The 21421-nt window shown below is 50.7% G+C and overlaps 8 protein-coding genes across 8 annotated transcripts; 4 read left to right on the top strand and 4 right to left on the bottom strand.

Annotated features, from left to right (window-relative positions):
- Positions 1 to 393: 393 nt before the first annotated feature.
- Positions 394 to 2425, bottom strand: KD926_002481 (enhancer of polycomb-like protein 1; the record flags this gene model as incomplete). The annotated part of the gene is made up of 4 exons (XM_053094165.1): positions 394 to 1224; positions 1281 to 1577; positions 1743 to 2141; positions 2285 to 2425. The coding sequence occupies 4 exons, from the start codon at positions 2423 to 2425 to the stop codon at positions 394 to 396; spliced, it is 1668 nt and encodes a 555-aa protein (XP_052951035.1).
- A 334-nt stretch (positions 2426 to 2759) lies between these two features.
- cnaB (calcineurin regulatory subunit B) lies at positions 2760 to 3958 on the top strand (the record flags this gene model as incomplete). Its single annotated transcript, XM_053094164.1, has 5 exons — positions 2760 to 2991; positions 3071 to 3123; positions 3193 to 3266; positions 3491 to 3825; positions 3948 to 3958. The coding sequence occupies 5 exons, from the start codon at positions 2760 to 2762 to the stop codon at positions 3956 to 3958; spliced, it is 705 nt and encodes a 234-aa protein (XP_052951034.1).
- Positions 3959 to 6492: 2534 nt separating this feature from the next.
- On the bottom strand, positions 6493 to 9978 carry KD926_002479 (uncharacterized protein; the record flags this gene model as incomplete). The annotated part of the gene is made up of 4 exons (XM_053094163.1): positions 6493 to 6587; positions 6673 to 6939; positions 7184 to 8061; positions 9794 to 9978. The coding sequence occupies 4 exons, from the start codon at positions 9976 to 9978 to the stop codon at positions 6493 to 6495; spliced, it is 1425 nt and encodes a 474-aa protein (XP_052951033.1).
- Positions 9979 to 11030: 1052 nt separating this feature from the next.
- KD926_002478 (uncharacterized protein) lies at positions 11031 to 11697 on the top strand (the record flags this gene model as incomplete). Its single annotated transcript, XM_053094162.1, has 2 exons — positions 11031 to 11269; positions 11322 to 11697. 2 exons carry the CDS (start codon positions 11031 to 11033, stop codon positions 11695 to 11697), a joined length of 615 nt encoding a protein of 204 aa, XP_052951032.1.
- Positions 11698 to 12571: 874 nt separating this feature from the next.
- On the bottom strand, positions 12572 to 13555 carry KD926_002477 (mitochondrial 37S ribosomal protein uS9m; the record flags this gene model as incomplete). The annotated part of the gene is made up of 2 exons (XM_053094159.1): positions 12572 to 12663; positions 12715 to 13555. The coding sequence occupies 2 exons, from the start codon at positions 13553 to 13555 to the stop codon at positions 12572 to 12574; spliced, it is 933 nt and encodes a 310-aa protein (XP_052951031.1).
- Positions 13556 to 13839: 284 nt separating this feature from the next.
- Positions 13840 to 15553, top strand: KD926_002476 (putative translation elongation factor eEF-1 subunit gamma; the record flags this gene model as incomplete). Its single annotated transcript, XM_053094158.1, has 4 exons — positions 13840 to 13869; positions 14028 to 14229; positions 14486 to 15208; positions 15267 to 15553. 4 exons carry the CDS (start codon positions 13840 to 13842, stop codon positions 15551 to 15553), a joined length of 1242 nt encoding a protein of 413 aa, XP_052951030.1.
- A 1554-nt stretch (positions 15554 to 17107) lies between these two features.
- On the bottom strand, positions 17108 to 18988 carry KD926_002475 (NIF domain protein; the record flags this gene model as incomplete). The annotated part of the gene is made up of 1 exon (XM_053094157.1): positions 17108 to 18988. One exon carries the CDS (start codon positions 18986 to 18988, stop codon positions 17108 to 17110), a length of 1881 nt encoding a protein of 626 aa, XP_052951029.1.
- Positions 18989 to 19158: 170 nt separating this feature from the next.
- Positions 19159 to 20646, top strand: rrp36 (putative pre-rRNA processing protein; the record flags this gene model as incomplete). Its single annotated transcript, XM_053094156.1, has 3 exons — positions 19159 to 19334; positions 19592 to 19718; positions 19774 to 20646. 3 exons carry the CDS (start codon positions 19159 to 19161, stop codon positions 20644 to 20646), a joined length of 1176 nt encoding a protein of 391 aa, XP_052951028.1.
- Positions 20647 to 21421: the final 775 nt, after the last annotated feature.

Raw genomic sequence — 21421 nt, 5'->3', positions numbered from 1 at the left:
GTCTATCGACTGATCGACGTCGAAGAGAAAAAAGAACAAGTCACTATGTACACTAACAGCGGCATAACAGGGTCATGTCATGAGAAAAAGAAAAAACCATCCATCTGCGACATTATCCTGAAATTCTTTGCTTGTTTCACCCTGCCTAAGAAGCAGGTGGATGTGGGGGGTATGGGGTTGCAATCGAGAGAACTCTCAGGCGACATCTCACGATCAGCGTGTCGGGGGTGTAAAAGTACAAGGGGTGCGTGAGAAGAAAACAAGCTTGAAGAACGCCTGTCAAATGCGAGGGAGATAGGTGAAAGGAAAGAAGAAAAATGGAATAAAAGGGTGCGAGAGATTAAAAGGATAAGAGGGAGAAAGAGAGGAGAAAAGGAAGAAGAAAAGCCCAGCTCAAGCATCGGCTACAGGGGCAGTGGCACCAGGCCCGGGATTTGATCCCATTGTCTGTCCCATGTTTGGCGGATTGTTGGCTGATTGTTCAGCTTGCATTCGCCGCTGCTGTGCTTGGGCTTGCGCCTGAGCTTGAGCTTGAGCTTGAGCTTGAGCTTGGGCCTGGGCTTGTGCTGCCTGCGCCTGCGCATGTGCTTGAGCTGCAGCTTGATCCCGGGCTTTGGCCACGATCATGGCCCGATGCTGCATAAGGTTGATGTCGTACGGATCACACTCATACTCCGGCTCCCCGTCCGAATCCTCTTGGTCAAATTTGAACCGATCGGCCTTCCAAGGATCCATCTCTGCTCTACAGCGCGAGGCGAAGTTTCGACGGTCAATCCACAAGCGTCCGCCACGCCCGATACGCCTCCGGAATGCAGGCATCTTGCTCGTGTCGTCACTCAACTCCATGGCATGAGGAGCGAAATTATCTCGGAAGGCTAAGGAATTGAAGGTATCTAAAGCTGAACCCGACATGTTCTCTGAAGAATCGGATGATGGAGGGGTTGGCAATTGGGTGGTGATTGCCGGCCGGAAAGCACCATCGAAGGTTCTCTCGGGGGATGGTGAGAGAGGCACTGTGGTGAGGTCCAAGTAGCCCTCGTTCCACTTGATGTGCTTGGAGATATTCTGCTTGATATCGCGCATAATCTCGTTCTCTTTTTCCGCTTGCACATCCTCCAGCAGCTGTAAGTCCTCCGCGACCTGGGTAGTAGTCTTCGGTGGCATGCGAAGTTGGGGAGCTGCTGGGCGCTGTGCTGCTGGCACTTCTGCCGGCTTCTTCTTGGGCTATCAATGGGATTAGCATCTGTACCATACAACGATGGCCATGATTCCACGCTTACCTTCTGGTTGATGAGGTCCTCGTCGTCGTCCTTGATGTTGAGTTTCCTCTTCATCTCCTTGACTTCGGACCGTTGCAGGAAGACTTGCTTTTCGACTAAAAGCATTTCCTTCCTTGCCAGCTCGCGCTGGCGCACCAAAGCGACCAATTGTCGAGCATCTTCCAGTTCTTTTCTGAGTCTCCTCAGCTTATCGGCACTCTGAGCGTCTCTGCCACGAGTCTTGCGAATCTGGCGAACTTCCCGCCTACGGAAGCAGACATATGGGTCAGAGTCATCAGTATCTTGGCCGGTCTCGAACTATACAAAATGTTAGCGCATGATGTCTTGCATGCCGGTTTAAAGCTTCGCGATTGCGATTGGGAATAGGGTACTTGCTTTGAGATTTGACACGAGAGATCGATTGCCGGTGCTCGTTCTCCTTGACTTCCAATGCTCGTATATGCCCTTGGCGAATTGCTTTACACTGTCCTCTACGGCTGCGTCCATGGACTCCTGCATGTCTGCAAAACTCAGGACAGGCGGGTTATCTACTGCTGCAAATGGCTGCTTGGTCTGCGTGGTCTCCTCGAAGAAATTCATCACTTCCTCGAATTGGTCCTCGGTGCACGGCGGTTCGCCAGCCTCCCGCTTTTGGTTCATAATCTTGAGGAACACATCATCCTCCTCGGTCATGTTATACGGACATCCGCAACAGTCCTCCACGGTGGAGGAGAAGCGGATGTACGTCGCAGGTTGCGAGAAGGTAGGAGGGTAGAGCTCATCATATCGGAGATTACTGAGGAGGGTCTCCGGCGTCGGGATGTGAGCTTCATTTACTTTTCCTTGGGCCGTTGCACTAATTGCGACTTGAAGATGGAATTCCTATGGAAAGATTGCGTTAGTCGACACCAATTTGGGGGGACCTTATCTGGGGTGCGAAATTTTCACGAGGCGGACGGGTCGTGATGATGTCACGTGATAGGTGCAGGGATGGGCCAAGCCGATTCGGGGGGAGAGCGACTCACCGACTCCTCCGCCTTCTCAACACCGGTCTCGATCTGTTGGAGAGCATTTTGGACTTCGTCTTCAAGGACATCAATGTCCTGTTCTCGAACTATGGGGATTGAGGCCTTGGAGGTGAGCTTTTTCGGGCGCGTCCTCCCCATTCCCCCGTACCTAGTCATGCGAACTTTGGGGCGCGTTTTAGGCGGCAACCATGGGCGAGGGGGGACAAAATTAATATGGACCGATAGGTCAGATCATGCACGATCGCGTAGACGTATTTTCGTGATGAAAATCGATGGGAGGGGGGAGATATTGACGGCTGAAATCTCGTAGTCTCAGCGCCAGCGGATGAGTTGACGTTGCAATGTCACCCGGCGGTGGCCTGTTTTGGAGCCGCGCACGGCCTCAGGGGTTCGCTTGCCTGTCCGCTTCCGGTTAGTGCGGGGCTGGCCGATATCAAATTGCTGCTCCGTCGCTCTGCCCTTGGCAACTGTTATGTTGTCTCTCCCACGCCAGCTCCCTTCCTCTCCTCCATACCAACCCCCCTTCCTTACCGGTTCTAAACTCTATTCGCCCGACACATCCCTTCCAGTCCTTCGTCCCTCCTCTCCCGCCGCTATGGAACCATCCGGTGGCCCCAACAATGCCGCCCTGTACGATGCGCGCCGACGACGAGGCTCCGTCGGAACATCCCAGCTGTTCGATAACATTGTTTCGGCGTCCAACTGTGAGTTTTCTTCCTGCTATCCGGCAGAGGATGCGGAAGCGACGCGGTAGCACTGACTCACATGCTTCCTTCATCTCAGTCGACCGCGACGAGGTGGACCGACTTCGCAAGCGATTCATGAAACTAGACAAAGTACGCCTTGACATTGGATCGGACGATCTTTTCCGCAGCGGGAGGATATAATGCTCATGTTTTCGACAGGATAGCTCGGGGACTATTGATCGAGACGAATTCCTTTCCCTTCCGCAGGTGTCATCGAACCCGCTCGCTACGAGGTACGTCGGAATCAATCCACTCCGCCCCCGCTTGTCCCCCGCTCTTCCTCGGTCATTGGAAGATAGAAAAGGTGCATCAATGGAGGGAGGGAGGTGAGGGGGAAAGAGGGGACGAGGAGGAAGGGAAACACAACCGACCCATCCAGTTGCCCCATCCATACAAACACCCGAAACCAAACAAGAAACGCTCGCGCCTAACCATCACCTCTTTCTCTCTCGCACAGAATGATCGCCATCTTCGACGAAGACGGCGGCGGCGACGTCGACTTCCAAGAGTTCGTGTCCGGTCTCTCGGCATTCAGCTCCAAGGGCAACAAGGAAGAGAAGCTGCGGTTCGCATTCAAGGTCTACGACATCGATCGCGACGGATACATCTCCAACGGCGAGCTCTTCATCGTGCTGAAGATGATGGTCGGCAATAACTTGAAGGACGTGCAGTTGCAGCAGATTGTCGATAAGACCATTATGGAGGCCGATAAGGATCAGGACGGCAAGATCAGCTTCGAAGAGTTCACCGATATGGTGGAGAATACGGATGTTAGTTTGAGTATGACGTTGAGTATGTCTACCCCTCTTTCTCTCTTTCTTTTTTTCTTGTCGCGTGGAGTGCTTGGTTTGTGGAGGATGGGTGGGGACACTGGATGGGATGCGGAGTGATGCATGCTGACCGTTTTTGAATAGATCAATTCTAAGCTCTTTTGCGCTTTGGGTGCTCTGCTCTGTCGATTTCCGTTCGGCTTCTGTTACTGCAAATATCCGTCCTTCTGCTGGTTACCGGAGGTGTAACCAGCCAGCCCTCTACCTGACTGACCGACTGACTGATCGATTCTGTTCGATCTTTTTGATATGATATGATTATGATATGATACTAGCGATGATGACTTACCTACCTACCTATCTACGAACCTGTAGTTTAAAATCAAAGAGTGCTTCTTTTGGCCGCTTCTTTCTCTATTATGATTAGTTCTCGCGATCCTGCAATCCTGCTGGAATACGAACTACCCGATCTTGCAAGTATTCCCAGATATCAAGGCATATCTTCATGATATATTATTGTCTCCATTTCTTGTTTTCCCAGATGAGAAAGGAATTGACGTATCTTATATTCACGTACACATGTTAAAGTCCAAAAACCTAACCATATAACATAAGATCTTGAATCTCTCTCCTCTGGTGCTAAGCCTGACCCATTTCCATTATTGCCGACCGTGTTTAGGTATCTTATATCGCTCTCTTATCTGTTATCATACAGGTATGGATCCTCTGACCGCCTACCCTAATCATATCCGAGTGTTAATGTTAGTGTTGGTGTCCTCAGGCAAGAATATTCTGGTTCCTATTTGGTGTTAGCGTCTCTCCAAATATGTAACTGTATAAAGGAAGTCCGGAGTAGGTCCACAGACAGAGGGCACATACCTGCAATCATTTATTGCTTTGGTAATACTCGCATATTAAAGCCGGATAGGGCAATTTATGATCTTGGATTGGGAAGTAGGTAAGGTAGGTAGGTAGGTAGGACTGAACTGGGTTTTACCTTGGGGGGTAAGTAGTACGTGTGTATGTATGTATATAGTGGAACCCGGTATGTTGGTAGGGAAGGTTGGGGTGCAAATATCTTAATTTTATTTCGGAGGGACGAATGAATTTACACTATAAAAGTACAGGAATGGTAGTCAATTCGTGGGTACCGTGTCATATGTATCTCTTTGGAGCCATCCAATTCTATCGAGTTGAGTCTTAGTTGATAACCCGATGGTGAATATATACTTCCTCTGAAAATAGATGGAATAGCTACTCTACCCACCAATCTACTTTCTTGCCTGCCGTACTCCTAAATACATACTCCGTACAAACCAATAAGGCATCGAATCGACATCTTCTGCAAAACCGGTATCTCATAATTATGTCAAGTCAAGGTAACTAAAAAAGTATCTAAAAGAGAAAGGAAAAGAACTGATATCGTACAATTTCATCACGCCACGCGTCCCAGATGAGTAGCCCATTCTCCATTTCCAGATTCCATATGCCAGCTCATTTTTCATCCAAGTCCAGTGAGTGATGACTGATGGCTGATGACATCAAACCCGATGTGATGTATCGAATCCGATCGATTGCAGGATCGGCGCGCCACTCACCAGAGAAGTCACGCCTGACGCCTCACAACACGAGGGAAAGACCATGCATCCTTCGTGGAGAACAATCGACCAGAACCAAGGAAAGGGTCCAAAGTCAAAAGCCAAAAGTCAGCGAAAAAAAAAAAGAGAAAAGAAAAAGAAAAAGTAAGCTCGGGGATTGCCGACGATCAGCCCGCATCAGCCCGATGGCTTGGGTCATGCACGTATTCTGATCCTGATCCTGGAACCTGGGATTAGGGAGGTTTGGCATCTGTCAGTCTTACCCCATTCTCAAAAACCAGGTGGACTAACCCTGTCTGTCGGATTCTGGCACTGACCCAAGGCGAGGGTATCGGCTGGGACGATTGAAGGGGACATATGTTATGGAAAATTAGAAATAGCAGGGAAAAAAAAAAAAAAAAAAAAGAAAAAGAAAAAGAAGCCCCAGAGAGATGAAATCTCAAGATCTATGTCCTGTAAATTCGCCCCAAGATAGCGATACGCCTCACTCCCCCGGCCCAAGCATTCCGCGCAACCCGTGATGCAAAAAAAAACCCAAAGGGAGAAAGTGCCCCGGTATATACAGCCCCAGAAGACGAGGAAACTTGGAAGAACGCCAATCATGTCCGCGTGACCAGTTGGGTCTTTGCTTTTTCCCCGTTCATTTTTTCACTTTGCTCTTTCTCTAGTGATTTCTTTCTTTTTATATTTCCTTTTTTTTTGCCCCTCACGGGGAAGGAGAGTGGATGTGGATGTAGTATCCGGAATAGACCAAAGGCATCCGCATATTCAATCACAGCCCATCAGAGTGGATGGCCCTAATGCAGGAATAATTATGCCGCATGGCGCTAGGCAACTTGATTGCCCAAACAAAAGCCTTGCAACTAAAAGGGGGCCAAGGAGGGATGAGAGGGAGGCAGAAGGGAGATGGAGGTAGGCACGCCGCCGCAGGGATCTAGTAGTCGATAGTTTGGCATGGTCCTCCCAGGAGGAACTAAATTAGTTCCTGCGTTAGGTTGCAACTGATCGGTGGCCCAACCGCAAAAGTACGGACTGCACCCGATTCCTGTCAGGTAGCGGACCCCAATCGTTATGCATGGATGCATGGAACCTCACGATCGCGAGGTCGCCGTCGCAGGGACGGAAATTGCTTGGGGACTGAGGACTTCTGGTCTGCTTTCCATGAGATCGAGACATTGACTTAGAACTAGATTGTCTTGGTTAGTAATTTCCCCGTCGAATCGGCGACCATGCCATTCCGGATAAAGGGAGGAATAATTAATAAAACTCACCACAGAGAATCTCCTCCTCCCAGATTCCCATTTGGTAATCCACCAAGCCATGTTGCTCCATTCGATCGCATAATGAGATGAGTTCTTTGCCAAGGTTTTCCATGACCTCGCCGGTCAGAAGACTAGTCCGGGGCGGCTGGCGGCCCGTCTGAAAAAGTTCCTGCGTCAAATCCTTTTGTTTCTGGCAGACAGCCAACCAACAGATGTTGAAATCATTCCATAGTTGGAGTCGGTCGGCATAAAGCACTTGATCGTCGCGTAAAATGCCTGCTTAGAAAAGAGGGTACAGACCCCAAAATTAGACTCATCCAGGTGCTTGGGATTTAATCACAGAAGGGGAAAAAAATAACATAACAAAAAAAAAAAAAAAAAATTACAGAACCGAAAAAGAGCATTGGCCAGAGACGTGCATGTACAAGTGCCTGGGTCGGTGCTTTCTTAGGGGCAGCAGGAAGTGGGTAAATAATCAAGATTAAGGAGAATTAGGAGGCACGCTAAGGTAGAAACATACCCAGTTCCCGCGCATTAGTCACAAGCCACTCGGAGATTTCCAAGAGTGATCTACTAGCCTCTACCAATCGGCCGGCGCGCGTGTCCGTGAAGGTCTCCCGCAATGCCTGATGAAACTGCCCATACGACTCGTTCGGATGACCGAAAGATTCACCCGCCGGTGGTTGCTGAGGCTGAGGCTGCGACTGCGACGGTTGCAACTGCGACGGCGGCGACGGCTCCAGGCGTCCGGTCGTGCCCACCGGGGTCATGTCCGGCATGGTTGCGGGAAAGGGCTGGGTGGTGCCAGAGCGACCAATGGGCCCCGGCTGGTTATAAGCAGCCAGCGGTAACTGCGAGGCCAGGTAGGGCGAGCCCACGGCCGGAACCCCGGGTCCAGTCGGCTCATTATAATACTGTGGAACGGCGAATTGCGAGGAGAGCGCATCCATCGCTGCAGATTGCCGTGTCGCTGTCGCATAGGGTGGCACGACCTCGTACGGCGACTGCGTTGGGCCCTGTTGGTTGAGGTTGTAGACCATCTCGGACTCGTAGCCGGCGAACGACGGCTGCACTTGCTGACGTTGGTGGTCGCGCAACGTCGGCGCATACGGCTGTAACTCGTCACCCTGCAGCGAACCGCCCTGGAAAGCACCGTCGGGGTATTCATAACCTAGGTATGTGGACGTGGACATCCGGGCGCGTCCCGTCGCCTGGGACGGTGCATCTCCACGTGTCGATTGAAGGGCCGCCTGTCTGAATCGATCCGTCGCGGCCCCGTAGGGTCGCGAGACCGTACGCCGGCCCATTCCTGCCCGCGTCGCAAACTGTGCCTGCTCATGTTGCTTCATACGTTGGGTATCGCCATCCATACCACCCAGCCGGTCCCACGGAGCGTCCCTACACACGGGGTTGGGATCAAGGGACCAATGTGCCGGAGGGGAGAGCGGCGGACTTGCGTATGGTTCCAGTTTGGCGGGAGTTCCCCTGACGTATCGGAGGGGAAGAGGGAGATGAGGTTTAAAAAAAAAGACCTTGTTCGTGAGTTTATTTTTTTTTTTAAAAAAAAAGGATAAACGTTTCAATGTCGCCGGGTCTTTTCTCTTTTTTTTTCCCCTACCCTTTTTTATTGATTTCTAGAAAAGCTTTGGCCCTGCGTGTACCCTTCTCTTTCCTTTTGGTCGGTGTACAACCGAGCAGGGATTGAGATCCAGAACGTGCAATCTGAAGGTGGACAGGGGATGTTAGTGGCGAAGGCCTCCAAAGGATAACGATGGAGGGGCATGTATGGAGGGGCACGGCTCAGTCATACAAAGGAAGAGAAATAAGCAGACAACGAATGCAATTAAAATAGGACGGAAGGATCGAGAAGCAAGAGAACGGTAAAAGAAAACAAGAAGAAGAAAAGTCGAAGAAGGGAAAGAGAAGGCGAGAGAAGGAGAACAAGAGAAAAGAAAGCAAACAAATGCGCGCACACAGAGGGAAAAAAAAAGGGACAGGATATACTTAAAGTGCAGAAGGGCTTCTCCAACGCTTCCCGAACGCCGTTGATTTGGGAGGGAATGGAGGCTGTAGAAAAGGATTCCCGGTCGATCTCAAAAAAGAGATGAGGTAATAAAGGGAAAAAATAGAAAGGGCCAAAAAAAAAAAAAGAAATTCAAACAAGACTAGAGAGTGTCGGGTTGCGAGTTGATTGGGGGGTCGCAAATGTTTTCCTTTCAGACGTTTCAGCAGGTCCAATGGCTTATGCTCCGAATTGCAGCCCAAACTCCTATTGGGAAACAATTATGACCGACGAGACAGCAAGTGGAGAGCGAGGCGAGCCAGAGATAGAGTGAGGATGGGGGGAAGTGTGAGAGTGAGGGTTGGGGGCAATACTTATACAATACCTCTCAGGCGCAAACAGGATAATAGGATAATAGGACCCGAGATCTCCCAGGGACCCGACAATTATTGAGGGGGGGGGGGGGGGGGCTGATCAGCTTGCTTGAACGGAAGGAAGGATAGGAATGGAATGGAGTAGACTAGATGAGTACACCGAGAAAGATATGAAGAGACACGGAGAGAGAGAGAGAGAGGTTGAGTCTCATCGTCTTGATTGCGCTGACGAACAGGACGAGCAGAGCAGCACGAGGGATGCTCTGCTCCTTCCTTCTCCTCCCCACAATTCGAACTAAAAAGGAACATGGAGGGGAGGAAAAAACAATGAAAGAGAGAGAGAGAGAGAGAGAGAAAAAGAAAAAGAAAAAGAAAAGAAAAGGAAAGAATTAAGAAAAGCAAAAGAAACAGAAATGGGAAGGAGCGAAGAAAAAAAAAGAAAAGAAAAAGAAAAGAAAAAGAAAAGAAAAAGAAAAGAAAAAAGAAAAGAAAGACGAATCAGGGAAGGCGAACAATGGACGATTTTCTTTTCTTTTTCCTTATTTTTTTCTGTTGAATTATTATTATTATTTATTATTTATTATAATTACGATTATTAGGGATTATTTTTTCTGGATGATTCACGGGAACATCATCGACTTGATAGATAAACTCGTCAATTCCCAATGTCGATCCACTTCCGCCACTAGAGAGAACCGAGTCGCCCTTGATCTATACTAAAAGGACTAGTAAGTGGTATCTACTTCCGTCTCACGTCCCAGGGAAAGCGTCGATTAGGTTGACGCCTCCGTTCCATGGCCCGAGGACGGGCCAATCAATGCCAAATCCAACCTCTGATGCCATATCCAGTATCCCAGGCGCCTGGACGCTGGAGCCCGAGAACGCCGATCTCCCTCTCTTGTCATGGCGCAGGTCGATCATGAGGGATTGCCGAACCATTCAGCCGGAACAAGTTCGTCTTACTTTGGAAAGGAAGGATTCCAAATGAGGCGACGGGGTTGAAGAGGATCAGCCCGTATTCTCGCCCTCGACGGAGGACTTCCCGGAAGACAGAGAGTATAGAGCAGGTACCTATGCTCGGTATCGTCAAGAGGATAGACTCGATCTGACATCGTGCCTGGACTAGTCTCGTACCTTCCACCCTGCTGGGAATCCCCTCGAGCCAATTAACTCCGCCTGCTCCACCTTTTGGCCCCCGTCACGTCGTCAATTTGGAATCATCCTCTCTCTCTCGGATCATCGAATACTGATCATTATTATTCATTAACTACTATTCATTACTCGATCTTGACGGTTTCAAATGAGACATCAATCAACCATAGCCAAAAAATAATAATGCAAAGAAAAAGTGAGGCGGTTCCAGCCTCACGCTAAACGTCTTGGTTGCAACTCTGCCGGGCGATGGATTGCTTTTAATCAATCGGTAATTTGCCCATGGAGGAATCGGGATCGCGATCAGATCAGACTTACTTGGATATTGGATCCGTCATTTCTCTCGCTTCATGCAATCATGCTCTGCATGCTGCAGCTCTTGCTCGTGCTGCTTGGATTTCGGATCCGATGGGGATCCCACCCTCCTCGCCTTGCAGACCGGGTCTTCAGTCTTCAGCTTTCAGCCTATATCGTCGCCTCCCTCCTGACATCATGCCGCTCCGACTCCGATTGTCATTCTTCGTGCTTCTTGCCTCAACAGGTCATACAGAACACGAGAGCTATCTGGAGTACGCAGCGCGGTTAACGCTCCGCCGGGACGTCCACCATCCAATCGACGGGTTTCCGTCATCCCAGCCGGCCCCGGAGAGGACTGGAGGGTTCCCTGTAGGATGATTGTCAATCCGTCTGGCTCGCCACGGTTGTCGTCGCTGAAACATCCCTACATTTCCTGCAACCAGATCGACCCCTACAGGCCGAGGACCGTCGGTGGGTCATGTCGGATATGTCAAACTCGATCACCGGAACCGCAGGCCTTCCAACCCACCTCTTCGTCATCCATGGCTATAAAAAGTGTTCGCAGCAGTGGCGCTTCCCTGGAAAATCCCCGACTTTCAGTCTTAGTCACTCGTGGAAGGAGGGGAGAAGGGGAGGCGGCCGCTGCTTCCCACCTGTGGCACGTCTCGTCCGGGCGGATTCTCAGAATTCCTGCCTCCGCCGGCAAAGTCACGTCCGATTACACGGGGTGCATGTACACACATACTCCTCTGAAGACCCCGTTGCCTTATTCAGTATCTGGGTCTGTCTCCCCAGCAACGGAGTCGGTCATATATGAATTACGTCTGCCATAGGCCGCAAGACAAGGTGTCGCCTGCCCTGGTGACAGCAACCCCTGAAGGCCCGGCGCGTCAACCTGTCTCCTACAGGCTCCTCCAATGCACATGCCGTGCTTCTCGCGCTTGGTCGAAATTCGGAGGCATGCCTGTTACGGTAGAACCCCTTGGACTATCAGATCCCTCTGGCCGAGTCCGAGCGGCGCAGGAGCGTCCGCATATGCCGTTGCTTCCCTTTCAGGATACTGGGGGACGGCTGGAGAACCCCAGAGAAGTCGACGGACTGATTCCCTCGTCATCTACACCCGCTGCTTGGCCAGGAGGTCTCGCTGTCTCTGCTGCCACGGGACATCCGGGCGTGTATGCCCTGATCAAGCAACTCATATCTTGGTGACTGATTTAGGCTATTGTCATCGACGCATCATGTCGATTGTTGGCTGCAATTGATTTTCGTGTTCTTTCTGCTAGTATTTGCTTTTATTTTATTACGATTATGATTATGATTATAATTATCCTTTCTTTGTGCTCGTTGCGGCGTCCACAACGGTGTAACCCAACCTCTCCCCTTGATTCGTACGTTGACTCTACTGGATGTGCGTACGTACGCCGCGTACGTTTCGATCCGATTTGATTTTACTACGTCCATGGTTCTAGTCATTGTGGCTTTACCGTCGTATTTGCTGAAAGCCAGACGAACTGCTGGAGGAACTAGTGCGCCATAGCGTATACTAAGCGGTCTTCGTTGTGTAACGAACACGTCCTTGGCCGTCGATAGGATCAAATAGTCTGGGGCCGCTCGCCCGCTCATCCCTTCTCATCATACTTTCTTCACGAAATGAACCGAGAAACTTTTGACACCCGCAAAGAGCCCAAATCCATGTCGGACATCGTCTGGCGGTCTAAATTCCCTCGCCGGGCCCAATGGAATGGCCCCGAAGCCTCGTGCAACCGGATAATCGGTCCAATCTGACTTGATTGATTTGGATGAATTAACGCCAATAGTTACATGCTTATCGCCGAGACCATGCAGTGTCGTATCTTGAAACGACCATGGCATCTAAAAAGGGATGCTCGCAATACAGGATATACAGTCGTCGAGAATCACAAGGATACATCAGAATAATACAGGGAGAGGAAAGAGAAACACAAGGATACACAAGATAGGGGCATCGACCTTCCACACACACACACACACACACACACACACACACACACACACACACACACACATACCCCCGGAGAACCATCCACAGTAGACCAGATCGGTTTTAACGCTTGACCCAGGCGGGCTTCTTGCGGGCCTTGAGGTGGCCGGCCTTCTTTCTTTCCACGCGACGGGCATCCACCGTGATGACACCGGCTGTAAGACAATTAGCAAAAAACAATAGCAAGAAAGAAAAAGCAAGCGTACCTTTCCGCAGAACGGCCTTCAGGGCGGGCTCCTGAACCAACAGTGCCCGTCCCAGCGCCAAAGTAATAGCCTCGGCCTGTCCGGTCACTCCTCCTCCGCGGACGGTCGCCCACACATTGTACTTATCCAGTCTCGACGTGCATCTCAAGGGCCACGTCGCACTCTCTCGGTCATGCACCCGAGGGAAGGCCTCAAGCAGATTCTTGCCGTTCACCAGAACTTCACCTTCTCCCTCAACCAGATGAACCACGGCCGACGATTCCTTTCGCTTACCTCGACCCCGAGCCCGGCCCATCTCATCCACCGTCGGCGGAAGTGGCTTGTTCGCGTAAGGGTTTCCCGGACGAACGAACGAATCCAACGTGGATTTTACTTCCGCCGGAATCACCATGGGGTCGATCCGATTGAGTCGTTGCAGGAGCTTCACGAGGTGCTTGTATTTTTTCGTGGGCACGTTCTCCCCGACAAAGTCGCGGAATTGAGGCAGCTTGAGCCATGCCTTGCGAGGAGCATCAGTCGGGGATACTGTCGGCATGGCCGCAGACTTGGCCAACATGGTTTCTAACCGCAGCAGGTGGTCGATGAATTTCGGACTGCCGGTGAAGTAGGCGGCCGAGGCGGGAACAATCCGCGCCGGGCGCGCTTTGAACTGGTCGAAATCGATCTCGGGAGCGGCCACGATCTCGGTAGCATAGCCGCGGGCGTCTCTTCGTTGTTGGGGTATAGAGGAAAGGGGAGAGGCGGAGGAGAGCTTCGGGGCACGGAGGACAGGCCGCAATTGAGCCGTCCGACGGACGGATTGCATCGCCTGGACGATGCAATTGGGAGTTTGCCAGGCCATGGCGGTCGATGTGCCCGAATTGGCAAGGAGACCTTGGCTCAGCGAGAGAGATTGAGAAGGGATTGAGCAAGACGACAGGCAGGGAGGAAGGACAAGGGCAGACAGCCTTGGGCGGGCGATGCCGAATCCGTCGGTCACCGGCCTGAGGTTTTTCGCGCGGTCACGTGGACGAGCAAACGTTCCTCCGGCGCCGACTCCGTCTGATTCGCACAAAATTTCGTTCCTCCCTTTTCTTTTCCTCTTCTCCTTCCCCCCCTCCTCCCCTCCATCCATCATCCTTCACAATGGCCTTCGGAAAGCTCTACGGTCTTCCTGTATGTATTCCATCCTCTTGATTCATTCTCTCTGAAGATCCCAGTACCTCCTTCTTTTCTTTGCGTTCTCTGGGAATCTCTCCAGATTTCGTGGGGTTCCAGCACCTGCACCCCCTCCTTGACTCAACGGTTGGCTGATTGGATTTTTTTTTCTCTAGGACAACCCTCGCACCATCTCCATCCTCGTCGCGGCTAAGGCCAACGACGTTGAGTTGGAGTTGGTCAACACCGAGGCTGACTCTTCTGCTGCCTTCAACAAGTCGGCCGAGTACACCAAGCTCAGCCCCTTGGGCAAGGTCCCTGCTTTCGAGGGTGCCAATGGCTACACCCTCTCCGAGGCCATTGCCATCGCTGTCTACGGTAAGCCTTTTTGCAACATGTTTCTTTGATATCGTCTACACAGCGTCTTCTACTATGATGAGCAATTTTTTATTACTAGTTATCCCTGGCAGAACAAACAGTGTTGATAATTTACACCTCTGATCCAAAATTTTCTGTTACCCCGCTTTTGGGGCGGAAAATTTTTCGAAGTCGCTTTTGTGTCTTTTTGCTTTGCATTCTCCACATGCCTTGATATGATTCCATTTCTCGACGCGATGAGCTAATTGTGACCCAGTGACCTCCCAGAACGAGAAGACCACCCTCTTGGGTAAGACCAAGCAGGACTATGCTTCCATCCTCCGCTGGTTGTCTTATGCCAACTCCGAGCTCCTCCCCCGCTTCGGTGCCTGGTACCGCCCCCTCATGGGCAAGGACGCCTACAACAAGAAGAACGTCGACGAGGCTGCCAAGGCTGCCCTGAAGAACCTCGCCGTTCTCAACACCCACCTCACTGCCAACACCTACCTCGTCGGTGAGCGTATCACCCTGGCCGATTTCTTCGCTGCCGGTATCCTCACCCGTGCCTTCGCCACCGTCTTGGACAAGACCTTCCGCTCTGAGAACCCCGCCGTCACCAGATGGTACCAGACCATCGTCAACCAGCCCGCTTTCAAGGCTGTTGTCGAGAAGCCCGTTCTTGTTGACGAGGTCATCAAGTACACTCCCCCCAAGAAGGAGGAGAAGCCCAAGAAGGAGGCTGCCCCCGCTGCTGCTGCTGCTGCTGCCGCTCCCGCCGCTGAGGAGGCCCCCAAGAAGCCCAAGCATCCTCTTGAGGCTCTTGGCAAGCCCGAGTTCGTTCTCGACGACTGGAAGCGTTTCTACTCCAACGAGGACACCCGCCCCACTGCCCTCCCCTGGTTCTGGCAGAACTACAAGGCCGAGGAGTACTCTCTGTGGCGCGTCGACTACAAGTACGATAGCGAGCTCAAGCTCACCTTCATGGCCAACAACCTGATCGGTATGTTTTCTTTTTCTCCCTGCTGTGAAGCCTCTTGATTGCTAACTCTTTTCCTCAGGTGGTTTCCACGCTCGTCTTGAGGGCTCTCGCAAGTACCTCTTCGGTGCTCAGTCCGTCTTCGGTACCAACTACGACTGCGCCATCCGTGGTGTCTTCTTGGTCCGTGGCCAGGAGTCCGCCCCCGCTTTCGATGTTGCCCCTGACTGGGAGAGCTACAACTTCGAGAAGCTCGACCCCTCCAAGGAGGAGGACCGCAAGTACGTTGAGGACATGTGGGCCTGGGACACCTCCATCACCGTCAACGACAAGGAATACCCCTGGGTTGATGGCCACGTCTTCAAATAGATGACTTCGCCGAAACCCTAAGGCAATTTTCTTGTCACCCTGACCTGTTTTCAAGTCGGGTGAGCTTCTAGATGAAACCCGGCTCCATGAAAACCACGCCACCCTACCTCTCCCTTTTTAAGGCGAAGAGTGCCCCCGGGACAGCTGGGTTATGAATGCCTCATCTCCCACCTGTCCGCTCTTCTGCCTTCACTCCTCCCGCCTTAATGTCTACGCTGTCCATGTGGAACGGTTTATGTGTTTTCATTCTTCGAAGCTTCTTTTTTCTTTTCCCAAAAATTTTGATATCACGTCACGTTTACGATCTGAGATGTTGGATGATGCAGTAACTAGCTTCTAGCAAATACAAACACATAGCAAGCACTTGATTGATGCTCTGCCTACCTACATATCTATTCTTGCATTTGCATCGTAGTCATACTTGTTCCTGTAGATATAAACTATCCCGCCTTGCTGGGAAGACTTTTCTCTTTCTACGTGCAACCCCATCTTCGAGATAATCCGTTAGTTGATGTTCTTGATTCTCACCATACTCTTCTGGCCCCCCGCCCCCTCCTTCCATGTTCGGATGATTGATAAAATCGATTGTTTAAATCAGACTTACAGTTACCATTCCTTAGTTCCCATTCACTCCTACCGGTACATCTATATAGCGTTGACATACTCCTAGAGGATGTTCTTTATAATCTAAAAAGTCCAAAAGCAAGTACGTAGACACTGATAAAAACAGTAAGCATTCCGTAAGGTAGTTTAGCTTCCTCTTCTACGGTTTTCTTACTTAGTACATGATTTATTTATCTTTCCACATCATCTAATTAATTCTACTCTTGATCTTTTACTATCTAGTTAGTTACATCCACTCGATTCGCCGAAAGGTCCCCTCGCCCTCCTTATAATAACTAGTAAGGATAAACCCCAAAAAAAAAAAAAAGTCTAAATACTCTATGTATGAAAAAATATCCATTGTTTGTTTCGATGTAAATGTTTTAATCATCTCCTTACAAAAGGCTCGGATAATCATATAATACTTCATACCCTATAGGTATAAATATACCTTCATCGTGACCTCTGGTACGATGCCCAAGCCTTATATATAAAGGATACCCAGGTAGATGCTGCATTAGCGTAGCTATTAAAAGCCAAATAAAACTAAGAGTCATCGCAATGTCTTTTCTTTCTGGGGTATCTATGATACAGTATATGTATCTATCTATGTTATGTGTAATGTACGCATGTGTGTGTGGATACTAGCCAACGGTCGGTCCCCAACAAGTCAAGTCACGATCAAAAGCAGCTCGAATCTAGTCCCAGACTAGATCTAGAAGTGTAGTACTATCGGATTGAAACGAGGAAAATAAGAAAAAGAAAAGAGACGACTCAAAGGAGAAACAAGACCAGATGCCCAAAAGAAAAGAAAGAAGAGGACCGATAGGTCGATCTCGATATGTCCAATCAATTTACAAGAAACCCAATGCACCAATGCAAATCGTACGAAGTCAGTAACAAAATGAAACAAAACGTCATCATCAAATCAACACAGTCAAGTCGAAAGTCTTATCTTGTTTGGTTCACATTCAACGACTCCTCTAATCGATCTAGAAGATAATTCTCGGATTCGGTTGATGTCGCCGGGGAGGGGGAACGCGCGTCGGCCGGAGAAGGATGGTCTGCCTCGGTGGATGACGAGGTCGCAGCTGTCGTCGTCGCCGCGGTGGCTCCTGCTACTGCTGCTTCTGCTGGAAGCGGAACGCCACCAGAGACGATGCCGCCCGGCAAGGCCGTGGGCTCGTCCTTGCTGCGGAATTTGCGCTCCTTCTGTCGGGCTTTGCGTTCTTGTTTGCGGATCTTGCGGCGCTCCTTGCGGGCTTGCGCGGTTGCTTCGGGGCCAGTTGGGGGAGGACGGGGGTGTTGTTGTTGCTGGGTTTGTTGGGCGGAAGAGGAAGAGGAGGAGGTTGTCGTGGCGTTGAGGAAATGATGGTCGATGGTGTCACCATGGAAGGGAAAGTCGAGGATGTTGGTCTTTCCGGATAATTTGGACTGCCAGTCCCGGAGGACTTTGCTGATGTCGTCGTGCTTTGCCAGGATATCAAGGACACGAAGAACCTTGGGGAAAATCGAAGGATCGTCGTCGAAGGCATTGGTGAACTCGGGGATTTCAAGGATGTTATACGGCTCGCTGGCTGCCTTGAGTTTGCTATCGTCGATTAAAATGGTGTTGGTCTGGTCCCAGCGGGTCTTGTTGCCATGAGAGCTGGGGTAGGATGCTTGGACCTTCGGGTCCGCCCAGACGGTTTCCAGCGTTTTGTAGACCTGGATTTTGGCGCGGTATTGGTCGACCGGTAGATTGAACTTGTCCCGGCCCCATTCGGCCACAAGCGCATTTCGTTTGTCGCCGGGGAAGAGTTTATCGCAAACAGCGTTGACGGTTTCCGGCTGAGAGCTGGACCAGATCATGACTTTATAGTCTCTTAGTAACGTGTTAAGAAAATTCTCTAAGCCGGCCCGCCGTGCGAATGACGGGGGTAATCGCCGATGTTTCCGGTAGATGAGCGTGCCATTCATGTCAAGAATGATGAGGAAAGGCTGGGGAGATTGAGATCCTGCAGGCGGTAAAGACGATTGCGCAAGGTATCCCCGACTGGGCGAAGGAGGGCGGGGAGCTTTGGATGGCGATTTCTTCTTCTGGCCTTTCGGCGAAGCCTCTTCGGGTGGAATTTCTGGCATTGCTGGAAATCCTCCTGTGGAACCGGCGGTTGCGAGCGTCATGGGGTCAAAGGGGAGGAAGGGAAACCCATTGAACATGGACCCAGCCATTGCCGGGTTCTGTAGGCCCATACTCATCATGAACGCCGGAGGAGGTATCGGCGGGAGTAGATTGGCCGAGCTATTCATGTCATTCCATGACGGGGCGATGAAAGATGGTTGGTACTGTTGTTGCTGATCCGATGGATTGAAAGGCGGAAATTGAAATCCCTGGCCATTGAAGACATCGGCAGGGACTGGATATCCAGGGAAGGGTGGCATCGCGTTGAAGTTTGGGGGATTCATCGGAAATTCCGGGGCTGATCCTGCATTATTGGACGAAAACTGAGACGGAAAGGCTTGCGATGAAGCCGACAGTATTCCGGGAAAAGCAAACGGCTGTTCCATCTGCGACCCGTACGCCTGCGCTTCCGGATTCAAATGTCGACCCTGGTTCTTTCCACTGCGCTCTTTGCGATTCCGGCGCGAATTCCCAGCATTCGCTTTCTCAGGAGTGTGGGAGGCGCTCCTGTCCGGTTCTCGGTTGAGAGCCGATTTTGGGTTCCAACGTCCTCGATGCGGCCGCCATGGCGTCCTTGTATTATTGCCATTGAAATTGTCATATGAATCAGTGTTTCCCGGTCGATCTCCGGCCCTGGAGAAGCCCTCCATTTGACCTCCTTGGGCTCCCATTCCTGTGTCTGAGGCTTCGTTCGCACTCGCACTTGAAATTGTGGGCCGTTGCTTTGGAATGGGCTGGGATGACGATAAGGGCTCGGCTCGTAATGTCGAAGTCGCCGTATAGACAGAGATCAACTGCAAGGGTCAACGAATGGCCGGTCTGGTAAAACATTGTGGCGCGGATGTCGCAAGTACGTACCTTGGAGAATCCCCCACTGCGAGATATGCGACAAGATGCGGAGGTCAAAGCCGGGCGAGTGGATGCAACAAAGAGACAGGACGGGACGGACATCCCAGAGAATGCCGAGAAGGCGATCAGGGGAAGAGCAAGGACAGCAGCCCAGGAGCAGACGAGAAGGTAAGGCAAGCCGGACGTTGTGTCGGACGGCAAAATATCATCGAATCGCAACCCAAAACGGTCAAGATCGGCCAATAGGGCACACCCGCCTTCCTCACCGCCCCAAGTACCGGCAGTATCCTTGAATTTTTTCAAACTCCGACTTCACCGCCGCACTTCTCGTCGCATTTCTCATCGCATCTCTTCTCTGGGGGATTCCCGGTTGGACTGGAAATAATGCCTATTTCAGATCTTCTCAAACGCCGTGTGCGAGCTAGACCCGAAGAGGACGAAGATGTTTACTCCGACGAAGCCCCATCTGAGGTCGGGGCTCAGAATGAGGGCTCGCAGGCATCAGATTCGGAAGATGGCAGTGAAGATGGATCCGAGGGCGCGGACGATCTGGTTTGACCCCCGAATCCTCGCGAGTGGAAGCGCACGACAAGCTAACCGTCATCAGTCTGAGGATTCCCAATCGGACAGCGCGAATGAAGACGAAGCGGACGAGGACGACAGTGAAGACGACGACGGAAACGAAGACGTACGAGCCTCTCTAGACAACATATCCTTCGGCGCCCTAGCCAAAGCGCAAGCATCTTTGGGCTCCAAAAGCAAGCGCGGCGCCAAAACATCTAAATCCACCGAAGAACCCTCTACTGCGTCGCCGCTCGACGGCATTCGGGCACGAATCCTTGAGGCGCGCGAGCAGAAACGACAAGCATTAAAAGATTTAGAGAAGGCGTCTCGATCGTCCAAACACGCTCCTATGATCCAGTCGTCCAAGAAGGCCGTTTCCCGCAAACGAACGATTATCGAGCCCCCATCTGTCCCCAAGTCTCGCGATCCACGATTTGACCCCACGATCATGAGCCAAGGCGGTCCGTCGAAAACGGAAGCTGCCGAGAAGGCGTACGGTTTCCTGGATGAATACCGTGCCAATGAACTCAAAGCCTTGAAGGAGCAGCTTGCGAAGACCAAGAATCCAAATGAGAAAGAGGAACTGAAGCGCACCATCCGGTCTACTTCCGATCGTCTACGTACCATGGAGAACAAGAAGCGCGAGAGAGAGGTCATGGCCGACCATAAGAAACGAGAAAAGCAACTCATCAGCGAAGGAAAGAAGAGTAACCCCTACTACATGAAGAAGTCGGATCTGAAGAAGCAGGTCATGCTCAAGAAGTACGAGAGCATGAACTCCAAGGATCGGGCCAAGGCTCTGGAGAGAAGACGGAAGAAGATGACATCCAAAGAGCGCAAGGAGATGCCCTGGGAACGAAGGGGTATGGGTGATGGTGGCGATGGTGAAGGCCGAAAACGCCGGAGGATGGAATAAAAGGGTTGCAGGCTGTGTATATCTTTCTTTTCTCGCTCAAGTTCTCCATTGAAATACCCCAATATTACATCTTCAAGGACACCGGTTCCAAATTAGGTTGGAAAGATAATCGCATGACTCTTATTGAAATATATATGCACTCAGATTGGAGCAATAGTAGGCCCACCATTACTCGAGGAAGGAGCCGGAAATTATGTATCCTCGTATTAAAACCATCCCTAACTTTCCATAAAATCATAGCCGAACTCAGTCCAAGAAAGAGAAAAAGGCAAGAGAAAAGAAAACTAAGAATTATAAATCTCCAAACAATTGATGAGACAGTTATCCACAATCGTCCAAGGAAAGATGTTATGCCAAAAACTGAAAGCAATCGAATAAATGGTATCCTCGATATAAAAAAGAAACAACAGTATAAGGTCAAAATTGACACACCAAGAAAAAAGCAAGGGAGAAAAGAGATCTGCCGAAAAAAAAATAATGTGCGGAAGAAAATAAAAAAAGAAGTAAAAACAGCAACCTTAGAAACAGATCTCGACATAACTCTTGGAGGCATGATGTTTGGAAAATTCGAAAACCCGAACCAGAAACGCCGAGCGCCTTGTTGAGCGGGACTGGAAAAGCCGATTTCAGCTTGCAGCCGCATATGGTATAAGTAGTAAAGGAGAACAACTAGCAAAGAGGGAATGAGTGAGTGAAAAAGAGCGGAGGGAGAAGAAGGAAAAGAAAATGACCCAAGTAGAAGCATAAACCACTATCCCTCTGGACTTGAAGGATA

The sequence above is a fragment of the Aspergillus affinis genome (genome assembly GCF_023601865.1).
Source record: "Aspergillus affinis strain CMG 70 chromosome Unknown NODE_152_length_75319_cov_84_706879, whole genome shotgun sequence".
Classification (NCBI taxonomy): Eukaryota; Fungi; Ascomycota; class Eurotiomycetes; order Eurotiales; family Aspergillaceae; genus Aspergillus; species Aspergillus affinis.
This window is presented reverse-complemented; position numbering and strand designations above follow the sequence as displayed.